We start from the raw sequence: 24,749 nt of genomic DNA on the forward strand, positions 1-24,749 counted from the left end.
CATTAAACTCTCCTGGTACAAGATACGCAACAAAATAATTTCCAGAAACAGTCAATGTAGACATTTTACATCATTAAAGATTTTCCGTCTCTCAAACATGGAACTAAAAAATACGCTCACCAAGGGTGCAAACTTTAAACTTGCTGCTTCCTAAGTTAGCCGCTAGCTTGATGGTCTCTGGGCTAAACAGCACACAAATGTGGACATAAGACAAAGCAACTCAACAAACAATGTTATAGTGCACAGCACCAGGATTACACAACCTGAGTTAACTTACAGATGTACTGAGTTTCTGGGACAAGAGAAATCTAACAAGTGAAACTGTTGATCAACTATGCAGGTTCTGGTCTCACAGCCTCAAACCCAGTCACATAAATGACCTGACTGTGAATGAATTATTCTAGTGACCTCAAGAGGCCGCTTACATGCTGCAAATGCAAAAAATGACACGTTCAATTCTGAAATTCTGTTTGCAAAAGGACCAGATCCTATTTTAAGTATAAACATTAAACATTAAAATCATAAAATATTTTAAACCATGCAATGCATCACTAACACTTGTACTGTGCTGTACCTGATTTTGTGTAGGTCAAAAAGTTTTTTAAAATTACTTGCAAATCTTTCATTATGCTATATTATCACCAAATCTTGGATTCAATCTTTTTGTCAACTTGTTTATTATTCAAATAGCAGGTTTTGGATTTCTTTTAGGAACTGGTTGATTGTAAGCCTCATTGATCTGAATTCATGCACCTCAGCTTTTGAGTGGAATGTGGCCAAAATTATCCACAAATGATGCTTCACTCTCTCTCAGAAGACACCAGGAAATCAGAGAGCAACTAACCAGAGGGGTAATTGAACACAAACACATTCTGCACAGATCCCAGACCAAAAATAAACACTATTTCTGTGAAAAAAAGTAATATGACAGTGTTAAATGGACAACCTTTTCAAAGATGTTCTTCTCCTCATTAGAGATGTCCATTCCCTGCCCAGCCTGTGACTGTTTTATCTCAGATGCATCCAGATGGCCAAACAGGAGCAGAACATGAAAGCAACTCATTAGCTTTCAGCGATCCGGCTTAATCAAGCCCAGACAAAACTCAATCAACGTAAATTATCCACTACGAGAATAAAGAAACACACAACTCATTTAATCAAGATGTTTCAAAACTACCAATTAGAAACTCAAGTAGTCAAACACGCCAAACACAAAGACACACGTCACTTTGCAAATCAGATAATACTGTGCTCAAAGAAGAGCAAAATAAATCTAAAAGCTTGGCAGATTTAAAACTCCTGAGCTATGTTCAGGATGTCAGACTACCATTACTAATGCACATTACTATTTTTAGTGTGCACTATGTATACTGTGCACAGTATGCTGTTTTGCATGCAATACCCAGATTAAAAGAATAGTTTACCCTAAAATGTTAATATTTTTAAACTTAGGCCAAAGTCGCTTCATCTGAATCAGGAGAGAAATGTGCACATATCAAACAGTTTACTAGCGAAAACCGTCCAAAAGAGTTCTGAGAAAATATGTGGGATGTGAGATGTGAGAGAACAACAAGGAGATGGACTTTTTCACTGGAGGAAGCATTATTATGGATTATGGACTTACATGGATATATTTTGGCTTGAAGTGATGGATAAAATGCCTAAATCCACAGCATTTCACTTCACATGTTAATTGATGGACTGGAGTGGTGTGTGTTACTTGTGGTGTTTTTATCAGCTGTTTGGACTCTCATTCTGACGGCACCCATTCACTGCAGAGGATCCACTGGTGAGCAAGTGATGAAATGCTCAATTTCTCCCAATCTGTTTCCATTAAGAAACAAACTCCTCTACATCTTGGATGATCTGAGGTTGAGCACATTTTCAGCATATTTAGATTTTTAGGTGATATATCTTAAAATCATTATTTGATCAACTTGCATATGATAAAAAAGCAAAATATACATATTTGTCATGAGCTCATGTGACAAAAACCTTTAGCATGGCTTACTGGCTTACTTATACTGTTACTGTTACTGCAGCATTATTCCATTTCAAACATACCCGAATGGCTTCACAGATTTTTACCAGCACGAAAACAATCTGTTTTAAATGTAAAGCGCCTAATTTTAGCTGGGCAAAGCATATCAGTACAACTAATAGTTTGAGTAAATGTGTGGTTTTGGCACATTGCTGTTGCAGCAGCATCTGTTTCTGTTTTCTTGCCATTCTGCCTAGATTAGTATTAATGTCATTGTTCTTGTTCAGGCTGTGAGCTGGAGTTTATACTCAAGTTGTTTTAGGCATCTGAAGATTCAATAAAGCCATGACTGCTATGGTATAAGATTATTTTTACAAAACAGATTTTAGTTAAAGAAAATGATCTTTTGGCCAACAAAATGTCTTTTGCTGTGCATAATTTTGTCTTCAGCACAGTCACAGCTTATTTTATTGGATATAGAAATTCTAAAAGGATGTTTACAAAGACATTTTTTCTAGGGGTGAGATCTTCCTAACTGCTACTGACATGGTCGAAGAGCTACTAAACAAACCTGTAATCAGCAGGATATATTAAAAAAAAAGTATTTTCACTTGTCCTACATTCTGCACTGTACTGATTTAGCTCAACTAAATTTGCATTATAAGATGCTTCCCCGTTAAAGAAAGCTCTCAGGAGACTAATTGCAACCCTGAAACTACTCAAGATTCTTGTGTAAAGGCGGTGTGGTGACAGAGGGGTTGTATTTTTAGTAGCCCTTGAGTTCTTAAGATGGGTCCTGCAGATCCTTAACCATAAGGCATGATGAATTCACTTTACTTGCAAAAATATTTGAATGTTTTTGGACGTGCATCTGACTTCCCTTATTAGGATAGATGATGGGTGAGACATGGTTTCCACAATAAAGCCCACTTCAGTACACCATTACTATAAATACTACATACTCTTAGAACATATGTTGCAATATTACAATTTTTTTATATTTTTTTAATGTTAACAAATGATAGATTTCAGAATATGGTTGAGAATGTGGAACACATTTGCCAGCAGAGGGCATGATATGTTATATGTTTCTTTATATATGTGCATTATATTTTTAATACTATTTTTTAATTATTTTGTTTGTATGTTTGAAGAAAAACTATTAACCCTGTAACACCAGTGTTCTCTATTCTTTTTATCTTCTGTCTGCTTGTTTTCTTTTTATTTATTATTAAAAAAACTTGCGACATACTGCATTAGACTCGCCAAGACTTGTCACAGCACTTACATATTATTGCTCTTTTGTTGGTTTTGTTTGCTTCTATTGTCATCATTTGCAAGTCGCTTTGGATAAAAGTGTCTGCTACATTACTAAATATAATGTATGAAGAGTTTATTTGCAAAAACAGATTACTCCTTTGATTAAATTTTCAAAAAACATGTTTTTATTATGTTATCATGTTTTTATTGTGTTTTGTGTTATTAGTTAGCTGTTGTTGTTTTTTTAATATAGTCAAAATAACCCAAGCACAGTTTGATTGGAATGCACAATGAAAAAACAAGATTTCTGAGAATTGTTAAACCCTTCATATATATGCAACACACAATAGACTGCTGCAGTGATCTCCCACTAGCAAATAAATTGGCATTTCATCATTAAACACCATTGCTCGCTAATTCATTTGCCAGATTAAACCAAATCGCATTCCTAAAGCACATTTTAACTAACAAGCACTGTTATATATCATCAAAAGTAAATCATCCTTCAGGTTTTAAATGACAATTGCAGTATAATTTTTTAAGAAGGTACTGGTGGGTTACATTTTTCTCGATCTTGTATAATTTTCCTCATGACATTTGAATATTACATTTAATAATATTATATTATCATATTACTGTTAGATATTTATTTATGAATAAAACATGTAGGCTATCGTGTAAAATATGTATTGCATTAAAAATTATTTAAAAGAAAAATATTACATCAAATATACTACAGAAATATATTTCATACATTTAAAGTAAATCATTATGGTGGCTCATGTTTTTATGATGTGTGAGAGAGATTTTTGAGACACTGACCTCATCTCCACCCCCTCTTCTCCTCCCCTCTCCCCCTTCTCCATCCCACCTATAATTGCCCAATTCTCTACGCCTTTTGCCTCTTCTCCCCCTTCTCTCTCTCTCTCTCTCTCTCTCAGACACACACGCACGCACGCACGCAGAAGAACACCTGCGCAGAGCCGGTGAATCACGCCGACGCCGCTTCGCTTCGCTCTGCTCTCCGATCTCTCATCCATCCTGACAGTCAGATCGCCTCCATTTTAATCAGGAGTCTCTCCGCGGTGGAAAGAGGATTCATTGCCATCTTCTGCAGCACGAGATTGCGTTTCGATTAATATTTCATAAGTTCCTTCTCGCTCTGAGTGGATTGGCTGGCTCTCTTTTGTTTCCTGGAGGTGAAATGATGCTGAAATGATGCTGAAGTGATGCTGCGTCGCTGTTCCCACCCGCTGTAGACCATCATCATCAACAGCATCATCATCATCGCCGGTATGAGTCTGATCGAAGAGTGCGACATGAGAGATTTGGATTAACAAATCCGCAGGGCTGCTGAAGATCTCAAGTGTTAAAACGCTGAAGTTAACGTGCTGGAGAACGCCTCAGTGGCAGGTAGGCTTAGTTGTATGCTACGACATACACGGACTGATGTTTATTTGCTGATCGAGACATGTTATTAGTAAAACATCAGTAAATCTGCATGCAGTATATTGTTATTTCCCCTTCTGGTTTCTTGCTTTATGTGATTGCATGATTGCTTCCAAGTATTTTAAATACTTATTGGAACTGAAAAATTAAATGTAGGCAAACAAAATGAGAACAACAATAATACATAAATAGAAAACTTTTTAATTATCAATTGCATAAAATTGTTATTATAAAAAATACAAAATGTTTGTAAAATATGTTAAAATGTATTTTAAGCATAAGAGTGGAATATATATATATATATATATACACACACACACATATATAGTAAATATAAAATAATTACATGCTACATTTATTAAGATTGATAATTATTTAATAATGATCCCAAAGCAGTGTTTTTATGGTGTATACATTTTTTTTTTTAAATTAAGAAAATGTTTAATATGCAGTATACTAATTGTTAGGCTATACAAAAGTAGTATTGTCTTATGGTCTTTAAAAATATTCAGTGTTAAAAAGTCTTGCGTGTTTTTGCACTAGTTTATATTTCAGTAAGGCTGTAATATTCATGTAAACAGCAGGCAGTGATCCTGACAAACATAGGCCACTGGTTTTATATGTGTGTGTGTGTGTGTGTGAGAGAGAACATGTATGTGTGTACTTGCAGCTTTGTGTCACATCTGACACTCTTTTCTCCCAAAAGACCAAATTTAGAAAACATGACAATCCCACTTTCCATCAGGACTGTGAACAAACCACCCACACAAACAGACTGAAACACAAATATAGACAAACACAAATACATGGATATACACACACGTTTTCTCCATTTTACTTTCACATTTTACTTTCATAAACTATGCAGTATTAATTATGCAGGCCTAGCATTGCATATCAAACAACAAGGTACTATTTTACTGTTTATTGTGCTTTATACACACACCCAGTAGGTTTTTCCACAGTGCAGGTCATTTTTCATCTGTGCTACCTGCTCCATTCAGTCTAATTCAAGTAGTATTTATTTCTTTTGTATATATGTGTGTGTCCGTGCGTGCTTTAGCTGAGCCCTGCAAATCTTGAAATATGTCAGTCTGAGATATCCAGTCTCTTTTGATAATCCTGTATTCCGGCTCTGTAAAGTTACTCCAGTATTTTGCGTTGAACACATGAGCACGTCTTCACACAGATCCACTCAATCCATGAAAGATTCATGAGTCTAAAAATGTGGCCCAGACCAAGAAGGGAGATCATGATCAATCTTTGAGTGGGTGTGATTACTACTGCCAGACTATCAGAGCTAAATATAGCGTCTCGCCGGACTTCGCACCCTAACACCCTGTATAAACACTGCAAACAGCATCAGACTCAGTCAGACAGATGTTACCGTACTGTATAGGTGATGCAGCAGTGAAATATGACATTATAGATGAATCAATGGTGATGTGATATGTGATTGTAGATGCAGGATATTGGATATATGTGCAATGAAAGCAAGAAGGCATTTTTTAGCACAGGTCAGGTCACTGTTTTTTTGCAATGATGACACGAGAAACTGTGACTGGCTTTCTTTATCTTTCTGAGAGGATAGAGATTTTTGTGTTGTGCAAATTGTGTTGTTTATGGAACGCTTGTAAGTTAAAGTTGATTGAGTGATTTCTGGGGCAGTATGAGGTATTGTGAAAATAACTGTTTTCAGACAGGTTTCCCAAACACGAGCAGGCACTGATGGCCTTGTTTGAGTTTTCTTTTTTTTATTCTATATTTATTTATTTTTAAATGAATAATTATTTCAGATTTAGTTATTATATTACATCAAGTTAAAACTAAATAAAATTGAGGAATACTGACTTGTAAACTAGCTGGAAACTATTAATTGTTTGTTTGTTTCTTTCATTGTATATTATTTTGGTTTATGCCTGTTTTAATTTAAGTAACAATGTGTGTTTTTATGGTTTATGGTATTTGTTAACTATAATAACCCAGCTTATAATGGACCTCTATGGGCACTTATTTTAGTATCCCTGAGATACTATTATGTTTTTATTATTATTTTGAATTGTTTTTTATTTTAATATTTTCTATTTTCTATTTAATTTTAGTTAAAATTTTTATATTTTTGGTGCATTTTTGACATAAAAAAGAAAGAAAAGTTTTTATTCATTTTTATTTCAGCTTTAGTTTGTCACAGATCGGCCAGGCTCTCCTCTCCGCCAATCACAACGTTCCGCATCACCTGAGTTCTGATCACGCTCACCTGCACCTCATCACCGCAGCAATCATCCCCAGTATTTAAGCACACTCTCCATTCACTCCAGCGTCTGATCTCATACACAACGAAGTGGACTTCTCGCCAGACATTGTCTCGTTGAGTATATACTTATGAAACTTACCCTCTGCTACTTACCTTCTGTGTCTTCCTCCTGTGTGTTCCTCTTTTGCCAGATTGGGCGTCTCCGTGATCTGTGTGCTCCAGGGATCTCCCCCGTGCTGTCTGAACTCTATACCTGTGGAAGGAAGGAACAGGCTCATTAGACCACTTACCTATATCAAGCAACGTCTTCAATATTCAACCACTCACCTCGAGTCACCACTGCACTGCCTAAGTTACTCATCTGTTCAATAAACACCAACTCTCTTTTATTAACATCTGTGTCCGGGAGCTTATGTTACAGAAGATCGGACCGCAATACCGTTGAACAGGATGAGTACCGCAGATCCATTCCAGGAGCTGGTGGATACCCTGAAGAGGATTTTAACCCGTCCATCTACTTCACCAGTTCCTTTGGCTCCTGCACCGCCACCAACCAGCACTTCTTCCCCGATCGTTTTCGCCAGTCCCATGGCCCGACCAGCGCCTTACTCTGGCTCGGCGGAGGAGTGCAATGGCTTCCTATTACAGTGTACACTTACCATTAACCTACATCCACAGATGTTCCCAGATGATCAATCAAAGATCGCTTTTGTGGTTACCTCTCTAACAGGTCCAGCGCTCCAGTGGGCGGAGACTATCCTCCAACAAGCGGGTCCAGCAACGCAGTCATTTTCCAACATCCTGGCTCATTTTCAGCGTTTCGCCAGGAGATTCATCGATTGGTGAGCAGCTGTATCGTTTACGACAAGGCACTATGTCAATTCATCAATTGGCACTTAAATTTCGTACCCTGGCGGCCTCTAGTGGCTGGAACGAGCCATCTCTCCTCATGGCTTTTCGTCAAGGGCTTGATCCCAGCCTCCGCCTGCACTTAGCCGCCTATGATGACACCTATGGGCTCGAAAAATTCATTCAACTATCCATCCGTTGTGCTCATCGCATCCAGTCATGCTCCACGGACACTACAGTAGCCATTGCCACTCCTCCCATTCGCCAGCCAGAGCCCAGTGACCCTCCAGAACCCATGCTAACGGACTCCAATCGCTTAACGCCAGCCGAAAGACGTTTGTCTAGAGGCTTATGCTTATATTGTGGAACCGGTGGGCACAGGATTCTGGAGTGCCCCCTTCTTCCTCCTCGAGTTTTGGTGAGTACGGTTCACCCTGCCATCACTAAAATTAATCCTTTATCTACCCATGCCCAGCTTACTGCCGGAAATTTTGTACTTACAGTTACCGTCCTCCTTGACTCCGGATCCGCGGGCAGTTTCATCTCCGGAAGCCTCTGTCGAAAACTCCGACTCCCGACCTCGATTACGGAGAAAACTTACGAAGTACAATCAATAACTGGTAAACCTCTCACTCGACGTCATGTCAGACATCGTGTTGGCCCCGTACATCTTCAGATTGGACAGTTACATCAGGAGGAACTTCATCTTTTGGTTCTGGAGGGTTCCACTGTAGACATCATCCTCGGCCGCCCCTGGCTTGTGCAGCATAACCCTTCTCTATCCTGGAGGACAGGGGAAATTCTTAAGTGGGGTGAGGAGTGCTTCTCTCGATGCTTTCCACAGTTACCACTACCTTGTCCTACCTCTCCAGTTTCACTTCACATCGACCGAGAGCCCAGTGGAGAAACAATCTGTGGACGTTCCATCCTGTTACTCCCACTTTAAGGGTGTCTTCTGTCCCAGGAGAGCTGCACAGCTACTACCACATCTGCCATGGGACTGTGCGATTGATCTCGTTCCGGGTGAGCCAGTACCTCGTGGAAAGATTTATCCTTTGTCACTCTCGGAGCAGAAGGCCATGGAGGAGTATATTGAGGAGGCGTTAAAACAAGGCTACATAATTCCATCAACCTCCCCTGCTGCTTCCAGTTTCTTCGTGGCCAAGAAGGATGGAGGACTCCTACCCTGTATTGATTATTGTAAGCTTAACGAGATCACCGTAAAATACAGGTGCCCTCTTTCCCTTGTCCCTACAGCCCTGGAACAACTGCGCGGTGCCACCATATTTACCAAACTGGACCTCCGCAGCGCTTATAACCTCATCCACATACGAGAAGGGGAAGAATGGAAGACAGCATTTGTCACACCCACCGGTCACTACAAATACCGGGTAATGCCCTATGGGTTAGTCAACGCTCCTTCTGTCTTCCAGGGTTTTATGCATGAGGTGCTCCGGAATTCCTCCACAGATTCGTCATTGTCTACATCAACGACATACTCATCTATTCCCGGAGCCTGGCCGAACATCGCCAACACGTTGCGGAGGTCCTTCAGCGTCTACGGGAATTCCAACTATACCTCAAAGCCGAGAAATGTACCTTCCACCAGTCCACAGTCCACTTCCTCGGGTATGTCATAAACAGTGGTGGCATTCGTATGGACAAGGGAAAGGTAGAAGCTATTACCTCCTGGCCCCGTCCCACCAGTATAAAAGAGCTCCAAAGATTCCTAGGTTTCTCCAATTTCTACCGCAGATTCATCTCCAACTACAGTACACTTACCAGTCCTCTCACTGACCTACTGAAAGGAAAGGCCAAATCCTTATCATGGACTCCTGGGGCCCAGGAGGCGTTCGAAGAGCTTAAACAAGCATTCACCAGTGCACCACTCCTGGTTCACCCTGACCCAAGGTTGCCGTTCGTTGTGGAAGTGGATGCTTCTACTACAGGTGTCGGAGCAGTACTATCCCAGCAGCAGGGGACACCTCCCAAACTCCATCCATGCGCCTATTTCCCCAAGAAGCTCAGCCCGGCGGAAAGAAATTATGACATCGGCAATCGGGAACTCCTAGCCATCAAGCTGGCCTTAGAGGAATGGAGGCACTGGCTGGAGGGGGCAGCTCATCCTTTCAAGGTGTTAACAGATCATAAAAATCTACAGTATCTCCGTGAGGCTAGACGGTTGAACCCTCGCCAAGCAAGGTGGGCTTATTCTTTACACGCTTCCAATTCAAGATTTCCTATCGTCCCGGCCCCAGAAATGTAAAGGCGGACGCCCTATCCCGAATACACACGTCGGAGGAAGCTCCAGAGGAGCCAGAAAGGATACTGCCATCCGAGATCATTACGAGCCCCATTCAATGGACCTCTCCACCAGTCGCCTCTACAACTACGCCAGCTAATCCGCCGGGCTGCCCACCGAATCACCAGTATGTACCCCGGACTCAACGCACACCTCTTATACGTTCCACTCACTCATCCCTAGGTACTGGCCACCCAGGGGCCAACGCTACTCTCTCGCTGCTACGAGATCGCTTCTGGTGGCCCAATATGGCCAGGGATGTGAGAAGGTTCGTGCAAGGCTGCCCAGACTGCGCCATCTCAAAGAGTCCCTACCATCTACCCTCTGGTAAACTCTATCCATTACCCATACCAAACCGTCCCTGGTCACACCTAGGGGTAGATTTCATTACAGACCTTCCCATTTCAGATGGTAATACATGTATACTGGTCATAATTGATCGGTTCTCTAAGTTATGTTGCCTTATACCTCTTGCAGGCTTACCTACGGCTCTTCAGACGGCGGAGCTCCTTTTTTAATCAGGTTTTCCGGGCATATGGTATCCCTGAAGATATTGTGTCGGACCGAGGACCCCAGTTTATCGCTAAGGTCTGGAAAGCGTTCTTCTCTCTCCTAGGTGTGACCGTGAGCCTCTCCTCAGGATATCATCCACAGTCTAATGGGCAGACCGAGCGCAAGATCCAGGATGTGGGGTGATTCCTGAGAACCTTCTGCCATGGCCGCCAGAACTCTTGGAGCCAGTTCTTAGGCTGGGCCGAGTACGCCCAAAACTCCCTTCGCCAGAGCTCAACTGGACTCACTCCCTTCCAGTGTGTGCTCGGTTTCCAGCCTCCCCTGGTTCCCTGGTCAGGGGAACCGTCCAACGTTCTAGCAGTGGATTACTGGTTCCGAGAGAGCGAGGGAGTCTGGGACGCAGCACACCATCAGCTGCAGCAGGCAGTGCGTAGACAACGTATCTCTGCAGATGTTCGACGGCCACTCCCACGTACCATCCAGGACAGAAGGTATGGCTGTCGACACAGGACATTAAGCTATGCCTGCCTTGCCGGAAACTTAGTCCCAGATTCGTTGGCCCCTTCACGATTCTGGAACAGATCAACCCTGTCACTTACAAACTTCTGTTACCTCCACATTACAAGATACTTCCCACGTTTCACTACTCAAACCATTCTTTCCTTCTGTCTCCCCAGAGCCTGGCCAAACAGAGGAACCCCCTCTCCCTCTCCTCCTCGAGGAAGGTGTCGTCTACAGGGTGAAGGAGATCTTGGAATCCCGGCGCCGTGGTGGTAAACTGGAGTATCTTGTGGACTGGGAGGGATACGGTCCTGAGGAACGCTTGTGGGTCCCCAGAAGTGACATACTGGACCCGACGCTCCTAGAGGAGTTCCACACAGCTCACCCCGATCGGCCGGCTCCCCGAGGACGAGGAAGACCACCACGACGCCGGGGTCGGCCCTCAGGAGCAGGCCGTGGAGGGGGGGATACTGTCACAGATCGACCAGGCTCTCCTCTCCGCCAATCACAACGTTCCGCTTCACTTCTGAGTTCTGATCACGCTCACCTGCACCTCATCACCGCAGCAATCATCCCCAGTATTTAAGCACACTCTCCATTCACTCCAGCGTCCGATCTCGTACACAACGAAGTGGACTTCTCTCCAGACATCGTCTCGTTGAGTATATACTTATGACACTTACCCTCTGCTACTTACCTCCTGTGTGTTCCTCTCCTGCCAGATTGGGCGTCTCCGTGATCTGTGTGCTCCAGGGATCTCCCCCGTGCTGTCTGAACTCTATACCTGTGGAAGGAACAGGCTCATTAGACCACTTACATATATCAAGCAACGTCTTCAATATTCAACCACTCACCTCCAGTCACCACTGCACTGCCTAAATTACTCATCTGTTCAATAAACACCAACTCTCTTTTATTAACATCTGTGTCCGGGAGCTTATGTTACATAGTTATCTTAGTAGTTTTTTTTTTTTAAGTTCAGTTACTATGGAAATCTATGGAACTTTGCACTAGGAAAAATGTCAAAATGCTGTTTTGAAAGTGCGGCCCCATAAATTTACAATATAACGCTTGTTAACATGAGATCCTTTACTACCATTGTTTTCAACATTACATCTACTTTTCTCCTGTCGTGACTTTTCAAGGCAGTGAATTCTGCATTCAAAATATAGCAGAGACAGACTGTTTACATAGTAAAAAAAAAAAAAATCCACCTACTGGAATCAGCCTTGATAAGTAATCCCATAGCACGATTTTGACAGCTTTATAGCTCATATAGCACACTTTTATGAAAAAATGAATATGGGCTTTCACAGACTGCACATTTCTAAACTATCTAATCCCATAGACCTCCATTGTAAGTACATTACAGTAAACACAATGAAACAAATCAAAATTATTGTCTGTGGCAATCAGCAGCATATTTGGCTTGGATCTTCACTTGTTTTGAACCTCAAACAATCCTTTAAATGTATTCATCTGTGTTTCTCAAAAGCATCATAAACTTTAGTATATTGTAGAGACCGTTGGTGGCAATGGTTTCTACGATCTGCTTAGGCTTACCATGCTTTTGGGAAACTCAGACCTGTATGTTTAGTATCATGTGGACGGTTGCCCGTTTCAGGGTACATTTGTATGTGGGTGGGCATCAGAGCTGTGGATTAAGTGAGCCTAAATCCTCTAGCTGCCTTTTCACTTTCTTCTGAAAATGTGTTTAGCTGCTGAACCCGGAGGTTGATTCAAGTCAAGTTAGACATCCAGATATCAGTCTGCTCTTTGGGTTTGTGTTTTTCTAAGAGCCCTTCTGATAACAGATCGGATGATTTACTGTGTATTGAAACAACCTTCATCAGCTGTGTGTTTGATATGGAAAATGTTTTTTTTTAAAAGGTTGAATTGCATGAAGTCATCAATGTAATCTACTTAAGTTAATTTCAGGCAGTTAATTGGATGCTTAATGCATAACGGGGGCAGAGAATGAAAGGCAAGGTTAAAATGAAAGCTAAGCAATAATCAGCAGTGACACAAAACCGTTTCCATTTTTTATGGTTGCAAATTACTTTGATATTCTAAGAATGTCATCAGAGACAGTTATAAAACTTTCAGCCCATTGGTAAAACTTGTTAATTAGATCTTTTTCGATTTTATCAGTGTCTATCTCTGTCTCTCTCACTGTCTTTTTTTTTTTTGCAGAAATCAAACAAAGGCACAAATGAAACTCTGCGACTGAGAATAAGGCACTGAGAAACATTATTACCACACACATATTCACTTCTTACTTAACACACACACATACACACACACACACACACACACACACACAATGGCACTGGACAACACCAGCTTCTCCTCGTGCCCCGAATCCCTGTCCCTCCCAGTTCCAGAGAAAGGGGAGGAGGCTCTGGAGGAGGTCCCAAAGGATGCTCTGCCCACTGATGTACAGAACACATTTGAGGAGCTGGGGCACGTCGTAACCACGGAGACAGCCCTGCCCACACAGCCATCGACCAATAACAACATGTCCTTCCAGGACAAGATGGCTGCAAGGGAGGCGCAAGCCAATCAGCCCAGGAAGAAACTTCAGGGGGCGGGGCAAGAGAGGGGCAGGTTCGGATGGGGTAAGACTCAATCACTTAGATGATGTAGGAGTCGGTGGCTGTCAAAGATTTTGTTCTGCTTACCTGTAATGAAACAGACTGACCTACTCTAACACCTCTACAGGAACACAAAGTCACTGTTCTTCTGCTTGTCAGTTTCTTAGTTTTTGGATGTGTCTCACTCAATTTTACTTCTTGTCCGTTTTTTAAATATGGATTGTGGTAAGCTGCTCAGTGATGGTGTTTGCCTACTTTTTGTGTCCTTTTTTACTCGCTCTAATTTTCCTGTGTTTCTCTCCAGGGCGCAGCAAGCGTAAGAGGCAGCGCTATGTGGAGAAGAACGGCCGCTGTAATGTGCAGCACGGTAACATGCGCAAGACGTACCGCTACCTGACAGATATCTTCACCACTCTGGTGGATCTGAACTGGCGATGCTCTCTGCTGGTCTTCGTCATGGCGTATGCAGTCACCTGGCTCTTCTTTGGAGCAATATGGTACCTCATTGCATACTGCAGGTATAAAGAACACACACAAACATACAGTTTTATGTCTTTTAACCTTTTAAATCATAAGACTATATTTTTGGATGCAAAATCAGATTTTGTACCAGTAAATAAAGAATGCGGAATGTATTTGTGACAATTGGTAACAATGTAATATAATAATTAATAATATAATAATACATGGATGTATAAAACTTGTATACATTATTTTACAAGAATGTTTTGAAGCATGTTAAACTGTAGGTAGCAATAGCCAACAATACATTGTATGGGTCAAAATGATCGATCTTTCTTTTATGCCAAAAATTATTAGGATATTAAGGAAAGATCATGTTCCATGAAGATATTTTGTAAATTTCCTACCGTAAATATATCAAAACTTAATTTTTGAGTAGTAATATGCGTTGCTAACAACTTAATTTAAATACATGGAAATGAAAGAATATTGAATTTATAAATGTGTATATATATATATATATATATATATATATGTATATATATGTGTGTGTGTGTGTGTGTGTGTGTGTGTGTGTGGTTGTACATACACATTTATGTAGTTGTTTTTTAGTGTTTGGCTTAGTGTTATGTTAGAATCATTATTATATTCTTATACCTTTTGTTCTTTAATATTTTTAATAGTTTTTAGCTTTATTTTTTGTTTTCATTTAAATGTTAAGTTTTTAAATTTTGTTGTATGCATTTATCATTTTTATTGAATTTCTTTATTTTCTTTAAATGTGTATATATAGTATTTATAACGTTTTAGCTTTAGTTTTGGGTCTGTTTTAGTTGTTTTAATACTACAATTGATTGCTTCTGTTGTCCTCATTTGTAAGTCGCTTTGGATAAAAGCGTCTGCTAAATGACTAAATATAAATACATAATTTGGACAACTTTAAAGGGTTAGTTCACCCAAAAATGAAAATTCGGTCATTAATTACTCACCCTCATGTCGTTCCAAATCCGTAAGACCTTTGTTCATGTTGAAAACACAAATTAAGATATTTTTGATGAAATCTGAGAGCTCTCTAATCCTCCATAGACAGCAAGCATATTACCACAATCAAGGCACAGAAACATAGTAAGGACATTGATAAAATAGTCCATGTGACATCAGGGGTTCAACTGTAATTTTACGAAGCTACGAGAATACTTCTTGTGCGCAAATAAAACAATATTGTCTAATATCAGCCTAATATTGTCCTATCCTAACAAACCATATGGAAAGTTTATTTATTCAGCTTTCAGATGATGTATAAATCTCAATTTTAAAAAATGTACCCTTAAGACTGGTTTTGTGGTCCAGGGTCTCTCTCACACACACACACACACACACACACACACACGCATATATGTATATCACAAAAGTCTTTCTACTTCAAAATTTCACGTTTAAATGTGTTACTTGCTGTTTCTTTGTATTTTTTTTTATTCACTAGGAAGTTCTGAGTAAAATTTAGTTATTATTAGTAATTTTTTTCATATAAATAATACTTAACAGGTATCAAAGAAAAAAACATAATGGTTTTTGATATTGGTAAAAAATCACTTCAATCAAGGAATACTTCTCAATCAAGTTTTCTTGCTCGTCTTCCACACTATGTAATTTTTGTCCATGCTAGATAGGAACATAAATACTCTGTGTGGGTGGACACTTGAGAACAAGCGCTCCTCTTTGCGCTGTAAGATGCAAGAGCCAATTTACTAAAGGAGACTTTGTGATTTAAAAAAAGACAAGGACTCATTTTCACAAACAAAACATCTCTATTGCTGTTGGATGATCTCTCTCCTTTCCTCTTTCTTATGGCAGGGGTGATCTGGATCATTTGGAGGACGAGGCATGGACTCCATGTGTGAATAATGTTAATGGATTCGTCTCTGCGTTTCTTTTCTCCATTGAAACGGAGACGACCATTGGCTACGGTTACCGTGTCATCACTGACCAGTGTCCAGTGGGCACCATGTTACTCCTGCTACAGGCCATACTGGGATCTATGGTCAATGCATTCATGGTAAGATCAAACACAGGCCACTTTCCACAAACATATGGCACACTTTGGCATGCAATTTCTTTTTATAGTCACAAATCTTGTGTTTTTTGCTGTGCAATCTAAGAACTATGTCTTTTATTTTTTATACAAATTGTAATGCTGACTCCATCAAGTCCAACCATTATAAGAATAACAACAAAAATATGAATTAATAATATTGTTACCTTTATATTAATAATATTAGTATTATTTAATATTATTAATATAAATACTTAACATTATTACCTTTTTGTAGAAAGTATATATATATATATATATATATATATATATATATATATATATATACACACACACACACAGTATATATTATGTATATGTGTATATACAGGTACATCTCAAAAAATTAGAATATCGTGAAAAAGGTCAATATTTTTTGTGTGAAAAATAAAAGTGAAACCCATATATTATATAGATTCATTACACAGAGTGAAATATTTCAAGCCTTTATTTCTTGAAATTTTGATGATTAATGGCTTACAGATAATGAAAAAAAATGTTTACCTACATTTCACTGCTGCTTATACCCTGTATAATTGTGTATGTGACAAATAAAAACTCTTGAATCTTGAAACCCAAAATTCAGTGTCTCAGAAAATTAGAATATTACATAAGATCAATAAAAAAAGGATATTTTAAACAGAAATGTCAGGCTTCTGAAAAGTATGTTCATTTCTATGCACTCAATACTTGGTTGGGCCTCCTTTTGCATGAATTACTGCATCAATGCGGCGTGGCATGGAGGCAATCAGCCTGTGGCACTGCTCAGGTGTAATGGAAGCCCAGGTCATCTGCGTTGTTGGGTCTGGTGTCTCTCATCTTCCTCTTGACAATACGCCATAGATTCAATCAAGCACAGTAACACCATGGTCGTTGAACCAGTTTTTGGTACCTTTGGCAGTGTGGGCAGGTGCCAAGTCCTGCTGAAAAATGAAATCAGCATCTCCATAAAGCTTGTCAGCAGAAGGAAGCATGAAGTGCTCTAAAATTTCCTGGTAGATGGCTGCGTTGACTGTGGACTTCAGAAAACACTGTGGACCAACACCAGCAGATGACATGGCAGCCCAAATCATCATTGACTGTGGAAACTTCACACTGGACTTCAAGCAACATGGATTTTGTGCCTCTCCACTCTTCCTCCAGACTCTGGGACCCTGATTTCCAAATGAAATGCAAAATTGACTTTCATCTGAAAAGAGGACTTTAGACCATTGAGCAACAGTCCAGTTCTTTTTCTCCACAGCCCAGGTAAGACGCTTCTGACGTTGTCTCTGGTTCAGAAGTGGCTTGGTAGCCCTTTTCCTGAAGACGTCTGAGCGTGTTGACTCTTGATGCACTGACTCCAGCTTCAGTCCACTCCTTGTGAAGCTCTCCCAAGTGTTTGAATCAGCTTTGCTTGACAGTATTCTCAAGCTTGCAGTCATCCCTTTTGCTTGTGCACCTTTTCCTACCCAAATTCTTCCTTCCAGTCAACTTTGCATTTAATATACTTTGATACAGCACTCTGTGAACAGCCACACCTTTCAGTAATGACCCTCTGTGACTTACCCTCTTTGTGGAGGGCGTCAATGTTCGTCTTCTGGATCATTGCCAAGTCAGCAGTCTTCCCCAATATTGTGGTTTCAAAGAACAAGAGATACCCAGAATTTATACTGTAGGGATGGTCATTTATTGAAACTCAAATGTAAATATTCTAATATTTTGAGATACTGATTTGTGACTTTCATGAGCTGTAAGCTCTAATCATCAAAATTAAAACGAAAAAACCTTTAGAAATGATTTACTTTACATGTAATGAATCAAAAATATATGAAAGTTTCACTTTTTGAAATAAGTTACAAGAAAAGAATGAACTTTTTCACAATATTAAATTTTTTTTAGATGTACCTGTATATATATATAATTATTTATAAAAATGACAAATAATACATTCTGTAATTTTTATCTTAATTTTGTAACTGTATTATTTTGACATTTATTTATCAACAATATTATTTAAAAAAATATATATATTATTATTAATAATATAATATTATTTTTATGCCATTAGTCTACATATTTGGTAAAAACCTTCTAGTCTCTATATGTGTGTACTGTATATACATAATTATGTGATTTTTTATCTTAATTTTGCCACACTGTTATTTAGATTTTTTATGACTTAATTTAGTTTATTTAATCTGTATTATTTTAGAAAATAACAAAAGGTTATTGTGCATGTCATGATTTTGGTAACAAGGTTACGAAATAAATAGAAAATTAAAGCACATATAATATTTAGTTAACCTCCTGAGGTTGATGATGTTGTGAAGGTTAAGCACCTCTTTTCACTGGCCGTTTGTTGAAAAATCAAATAATCATTTCGAGGTACATTTGAAGTACTATTGGCACTCTTTTTGTAGAAAGTGCCACATGATTGCCATGTATGATGTGGTCTGGAAAATCAGTGTTTTTTCATTGCACGTGGCTTTGGTTTGTTGATCTGTGCTCTACTGAGTTATATCATCCATAACCAAGAGCAAATGAGTCATGCATTTGGTGCACTGATGTGTGTGCCCTCTCCCTCGGTTTCTGTTTCTGTGTCTGTCTTTCCTTCTTTCCTTTTCTAATTCTGTCACTTTTGCCAAATTCAACCCCATTTGCAATCTCTTTTATGGCCTATTTTGATGTATTTTTGTGGTTATGATGAGTTCATTTATATCTCTATGTCCTGGTTTAAATGTTGCCCCCAGGGGCTGTGTTTCTCACACACACACACACACTTTAACACAACACACACTCTCTCTAAATGCCACGTCCTCTAGTATCTGCTTTTCTAAACCCAGATTAACAGATTAAACCTGTTTCCTCATATGTCTCACTTTCTTTTTATTTAGTGGGGTTTGGGAAGGCAAACATCACTACTATTATTGTTCAAATTTGGGGTTAGAGATTTGAATGAAGTATAATTACATAATTCCATATAATTCCTAATTGTCCTCAAATCATGTGGTTTGTCGTGCAGTTTTTTTCCTAAGGCACCACAATTTCACCTGCCGAATTATAAAAAAAAGGGGGGGGGGGATCCCATAGATTTAGCAAATTTTGACATTGTTAACAATTGTGATAGCAGTCCATCCAAAATTACATATTTAATGCTTTTTCTTGTTATGTGGGCATGATTTGAACTCGAATGGTAGTCCGATAGTAACTTCTTTTTAAGTAAAGGTTAATAACAAAATTTACTGGAAAATGTTAGACGCTCAAAAAACTGTATTGGTCTAATCTTGCATGAAAAAACTAATAGTAATTTGCTGAAAATGATACCACCATCATTTTACAGCATTATAAGAAACAAATTAAATTACTTTATTACAATAATTTAAAAATGGCATAATCCACACAATTATTAATTCCACATAAAGGAACAAATAATTTATGGCTCTTACAACTATAATGAAAACTATAAAAAAAAAAAATAAAAAAAAAAATTGTTAATTGAAATAAAACTGATATAGACCTAACCCTAATGATTTTTTCTAATTTGTAAAAAAAAAAACAAAGGCTATTGGAGTATGATTTACTTGAAAATACTATTTCGGTCTTTCTTAAATGTGTTACTGTATCTTTGCAAGTATCTTTTAAATTTACTGTTTCTTTGTAATAATTAAAAAATTTACTAGCTAGATAAACTTCAACCTAATTTATAACAAATTGGTGTAGGTTTATGTACTAAAATGAATAAATCTTAAATAATAATAAATTAAAGCTAAATATAAATATAAAAACTAATAAAAATGACAAAAGCGCGTTAATAAAACTTTAACTAAAATTGAAATAAAAACTGCTCATTTGAAGTATGAATAAATAGACTGAAAAAAGTGCAGAAACAATTTTCACTCAGAAAATGCTTGTAAATTTCACAGATAGTAACAAAGAAATGGCAGGTAACACACTGAATTAAACATGAGATTTTGAGATTTTTTGTCCATGGAATTTTATCTGAATTTTTTTTTTTTTTTTTAGAGTATGTAAACAACACCTCTGAGCAGCACTCAGAGAAAGTAAAAAATCACATAGTTACTGTCTCTTCTTCTCTCACTAGGTTGGCTGCATGTTTGTGAAGATCTCCCAGCCGAATAAGCGTGCCGAGACATTGGTGTTCTCTCGTAATGCCGTCATCTCATTGCGAGATGACAAGCTGTGTTTAATGTTTCGCGTCGGGGATTTGAGATCCTCCCACATTGTGGGCGCCAACATGAGAGCCAAACTTATCAAATCCAAACAGACACAAGAGGGTAAGAGAGCATTCACCAGCCTCACAGACTCATCTGCAACATCAGCACCCTCATATACAACTAGTCAGTGATGAAGTGACGCCACCTGCTGGTTATATCATACAAAGACATGGTGTGAACATTCTATCAGATCCATTTGTTTTGTTGTCTTTCTCTTTAGGTGAGTTTATTCCACTGGATCAGACGGATATCAGCGTAGGTTTCGAGACGGGGGACGATCGTCTCTTCCTGGTGTCTCCGTTGGTGATCTCTCACGAGATCGATGTCCGCTCTCCGTTCTGGGACATGTCACAATCTCAGCTGGAGAAAGAGGACTTTGAGATTGTGGTCATCTTGGAGGGGATGGTAGAAGCTACAGGTACATACTCTAATACTCAGGTTTATCATGCGGAATGTGTTGTATTGACTTGTGTTAAGTAACTGATGGATATATTCTGATCTACAGGAATGACCTGTCAGGCTCGGAGCTCTTACTTGGCTGAAGAACTGATGTGGGGTCACAGGTTCAGTCCCATGATGTTGATGGCCGAGGGATTCTTTGACGTGGATTATGGGGCTTTTCACCTCACATTTGAGGTATGTGGTGTACAATAGGTATTTCTAATTGGACACATTTTTATTTACACATTTACAAAATAAAGTTCTTTATGGCTCCATGAAGAACACAGAACTTTTACGTTCCACAAAAGATTCTTTATAGTGGAAAAGGTTCTTTAGATTATATAAAATGTTCTCTGCACTAAAAAAAACTGTTCACTTAAATGTTCTTTGGGGACCCAAAAATCTAGGGCTATGAAACCTTTTAATGATGCCAAACTTAATTAGCATGCATTTAATTGTTTGGTAAGTAGCTGTATCACCATATCTGGGTTTCATTTTGCAGTTTGCATCATCTCATATACTGTAGTTTTCCCCCAAATCCCTTACAAAATTTTCAGTTAGAGGCTCTTAATCATCTGTCTGTGCAAGGCTGACCAGCACTTTATTATAGAGCAAAATCAGAGATTTCTCTCTTTACTTATGGGATTATATGTGCGTAATCTATCATTCTGCATCAGGTGTTGCTGTAGTTTTGGATGAGTAATAAATGCACATCACCAGAACAAATCAAACTACTTACGAGTTCACATTCTCACTTTCTGTCCTTTGGCCAAAGAGTATTTTTGTATAAACCGTTTAAATGAACGAATGAATAAATAAGTAAATAAATAATACTGTGATCATCAGTTAATATTTATAAAATATTTTTAGATAATTAGATATTTAATTTTATTTAATTAATAAACCATTTTAAATTTATTTCAAGAAATGCTGTTGTTATATCTAGTTAATATTATTTATTAATATTTATATGTAGATAATTTTATATACATTTTTAAAAAATAAATAATATTGTAATAATTAGTCAATACGTATATTTCAAAATATTGTAGATTATTCGTTTTTTTCTTTTTAAATTAATATTTATATTTAGAATTTTAAAATGTATGCGTGTGTAAATGTACAAAATACTTAAATGTATGTAAACGGACAGATGCAATCAAATTGAGCAGGATTAATGTGTTTTAGCTTTCATTCACAGAATGAGGAATAAGATAAATGCTTTAAATAACTAACTAAAGTTTTTTATGATCTTTTAAAGGTGAACACGCCCTCCTGTTCTGCGAGAGAGCTGGCATTGGCTGCCGCCCGTTTGGACGCTCATCTCTATTGGTCGATTTCCAGTCGGCTTGATGAAGAGAAATGGGAGGGGCCTAATCTGACTGAGCAATCAGGGAAGTCTACTGATTCAGAATCTGTCAGGGAGGGAGACGTGCCAACATTTACTGTGGGCGGAGTTACAAATACCCAGGACCAATCGGTTGTGGGAGAGCAGAACGGCAGTGTGACCACTGACCAATCAGAGTCTGAGGCTTAAAAGGATGCAAGAATGTACAAAGGTACGGAAAATGTTCGAAGGAGTCCACAGTAGATGTAAATTTAACTTTAGTCTGGATTGTTCAGCGATCCAAGCCTCCTTCATTGATTTTTAAATGTATAGTCGCTAATTCCTAGCATAGAATACTTTCCCCAAGGGGGAAATCCTAGCATCTCCTTGCTGTGTTTTCAGTCAGATTAAACCTTAACTTTTGATGTTTCACAACAACACTGCCTTTGAATTCACACAGTAGCTCTATTTCAAACCCTAGTAAGATGCCTCTACTTAGACATCATCCTAACTGAAATAAAACCTGCGAAGGACACACAGGTGTTGCCTTAAAGGGATATTTCACCAAAACATGAAAATTCTGTCTTAATTTACTCACCCTCATGTTGTTCCAAACCTTCTGCTGAACAGAGAAGAAGATATTTTGAAGACACATTTTTCTGTTCCCTATTGACTTCCATAGAGTTTTTTCCTACTATGGAAGTCAATGGCTACCAGCAACAACGCTCTTCAAAATATCTTCTTTTGTGAAGAAAGAAACTCATGCAGTTTTGGAATAAGTGGAGTGTGAGTAATTGACAGAATATTCATTTTTGGGTGAACTATCCCTTTTAATGTGACTTAAACATAGGCAACTCGCCAGGTTTTGAAACCAAGCTAACAAGTCTGTAGCCACTCATTTGGGTAAACTTAACCATCGTTAACATTTCACTGCCTTTCTTTCTTAAGTCTTCAGTCAGAGCGGTACTATTTTTAAAACAATCTTTCTTTTAGAACAAGTCAGTGCAAGTTGTTTACTGTCACGTTGGCTAGTTTCACGTGAACCTGAAAAAGAAGTGAACGTGTTACTATGGCGACATAACATTCCAGTTTGCAACATCACAGCAGAGTCCAGCATTAGTTCCTTAAGAGTTAGCCGGTGGTAAAATTAGCACACGTTTGCGATTGCTGAATAGCCTGGGAAAGTCATGCCATTATGTGAGTGGATCTAGATGATAAATGGCTTAACTAGATTCAAATACGAGAGATATTGAATGCTATTAGGTCATTGCAACTTTTCAACGTCCTAATTAAATCATTGTAGAAATTAACATCATCCTGTGATTGATCAGCTGTTTGCGAGACTGAATGCAAACACACTGCTATTCTTTGTATCTCTTATTTATTGAGTTCAAATGTGTTCTTGGCAACAAATAACTCATTGCTCTGTTGCTGCTGATCAGTGAATATTTCCAACACTTCAACAGGCCATTTTTGACACATTAACTAATGTAGTGCAACCAGGGGCATCTCAAACCAGCTGGTCAAGGTCTCTTCCCATGCTGGTCTAGACTTTTTATTTTTGGTGATCTTTCTGGTGAAGCTGGTTAAGTTAGTCAAGAGGTTTGGCCCAATAGGTTTTTTTTTTGCCATAAGATTTATTTGAGAATGAGCTGTACACGGGAAACAAGCTTGACAAAAATAAGAAGACCAGTGAATTCTCCATATTTCCCATAGTCATACAACAAATACATTCAGCCAAAATAAACCTAATAAAGAAAATGGGATATTAATGAAACGCCAAAATAGCCGAATAAACAGTGTTGTTTTACAATCACAGAAATGTTTGAGTTAAAGGGAACAGTTGCAGTTGTCATTTTTAAAAGACTTTTAATAAGAAATAGGTTTTGAAATATAAGAGTTTTATGTCAAAGGCTGAGTTTTATATTTTTTAATACTCTTTAATGCGTAAAGAGTTTAACACAGATTTGTAGATATAATTCGAAAGTAAGTTCTCTATTCTAGTTTCCTTTGGGACAGTCGTGTTTAATTCTTGCAGTTTGGAATTGTGATCCTCAGTCCTACTTTATTATTATTCATCATATGTTGAAGAAACCAGACTGATCCTAGATCTGTTTCATATTAATTTTACACAATTATGCTGAAAACCTTCGATTGACGTAATGTAGACAGAACTGTCATGAGCGATGCACTGATGTGTGTTTGTGTAGAGTGATGTGTGTGTGTTACATAGAACACTCAATCTGGACCTTTATTATTAATGAAAGCTTTCAATGCATCATTATATAAACTCAATTCAATTTCAGTATACTCACTTCAGACGAGTAAAAGTTTGAATGAATTTAAAGTCCACTCAGTAATATTTGTTTTCCTTATTCTGGTGTTGAAGTTCTCACTTCTTAGTGCCAGTGTAGAAATGTTTGCCAACATCCATGATTAAATTATTTGTTGGTTTGTGTTGTTTTAAAGACGTCTCATATGCTCATCAAGGCTGCAATTATTTGATC

General features: G+C 38.4%; 1 protein-coding gene across 1 annotated transcript; it reads left to right on the top strand.

Annotated features, from left to right (window-relative positions):
* The first annotated feature begins 4,218 nt into the window (after positions 1–4,218).
* On the top strand, positions 4,219–24,749 carry LOC306880857 (G protein-activated inward rectifier potassium channel 3-like). The gene is made up of 8 exons (XM_079434652.1): positions 4,219–4,654; positions 13,303–13,727; positions 14,008–14,221; positions 16,020–16,221; positions 20,342–20,534; positions 20,695–20,892; positions 20,980–21,110; positions 22,177–24,749. The coding sequence occupies exons 2-8, from the start codon at positions 13,433–13,435 to the stop codon at positions 22,450–22,452; spliced, it is 1,509 nt and encodes a 502-aa protein (XP_079290778.1). The 5' UTR covers positions 4,219–4,654; positions 13,303–13,432; the 3' UTR covers positions 22,453–24,749.

This window comes from Barbus barbus, assembly GCF_936440315.1.
Source record: "Barbus barbus genome assembly, chromosome: 15".
Classification (NCBI taxonomy): domain Eukaryota; kingdom Metazoa; phylum Chordata; class Actinopteri; order Cypriniformes; family Cyprinidae; genus Barbus; species Barbus barbus.

Excerpts from the sequence above, each read along its gene's own strand:
- LOC306880857 (XM_079434652.1), top strand. The coding sequence starts at position 13,433 with ATGGCACTGGACAACACCAGCTTCTCCTCGTGCCCCGAATCCCTGTCC. Across the intron at positions 13,728-14,007 it reads GAGGGGCAGGTTCGGATGGG|GGCGCAGCAAGCGTAAGAGG; the intron begins GTAAGACTCAAT and ends GTTTCTCTCCAG. Across the intron at positions 14,222-16,019 it reads TACCTCATTGCATACTGCAG|GGGTGATCTGGATCATTTGG; the intron begins GTATAAAGAACA and ends TTCTTATGGCAG.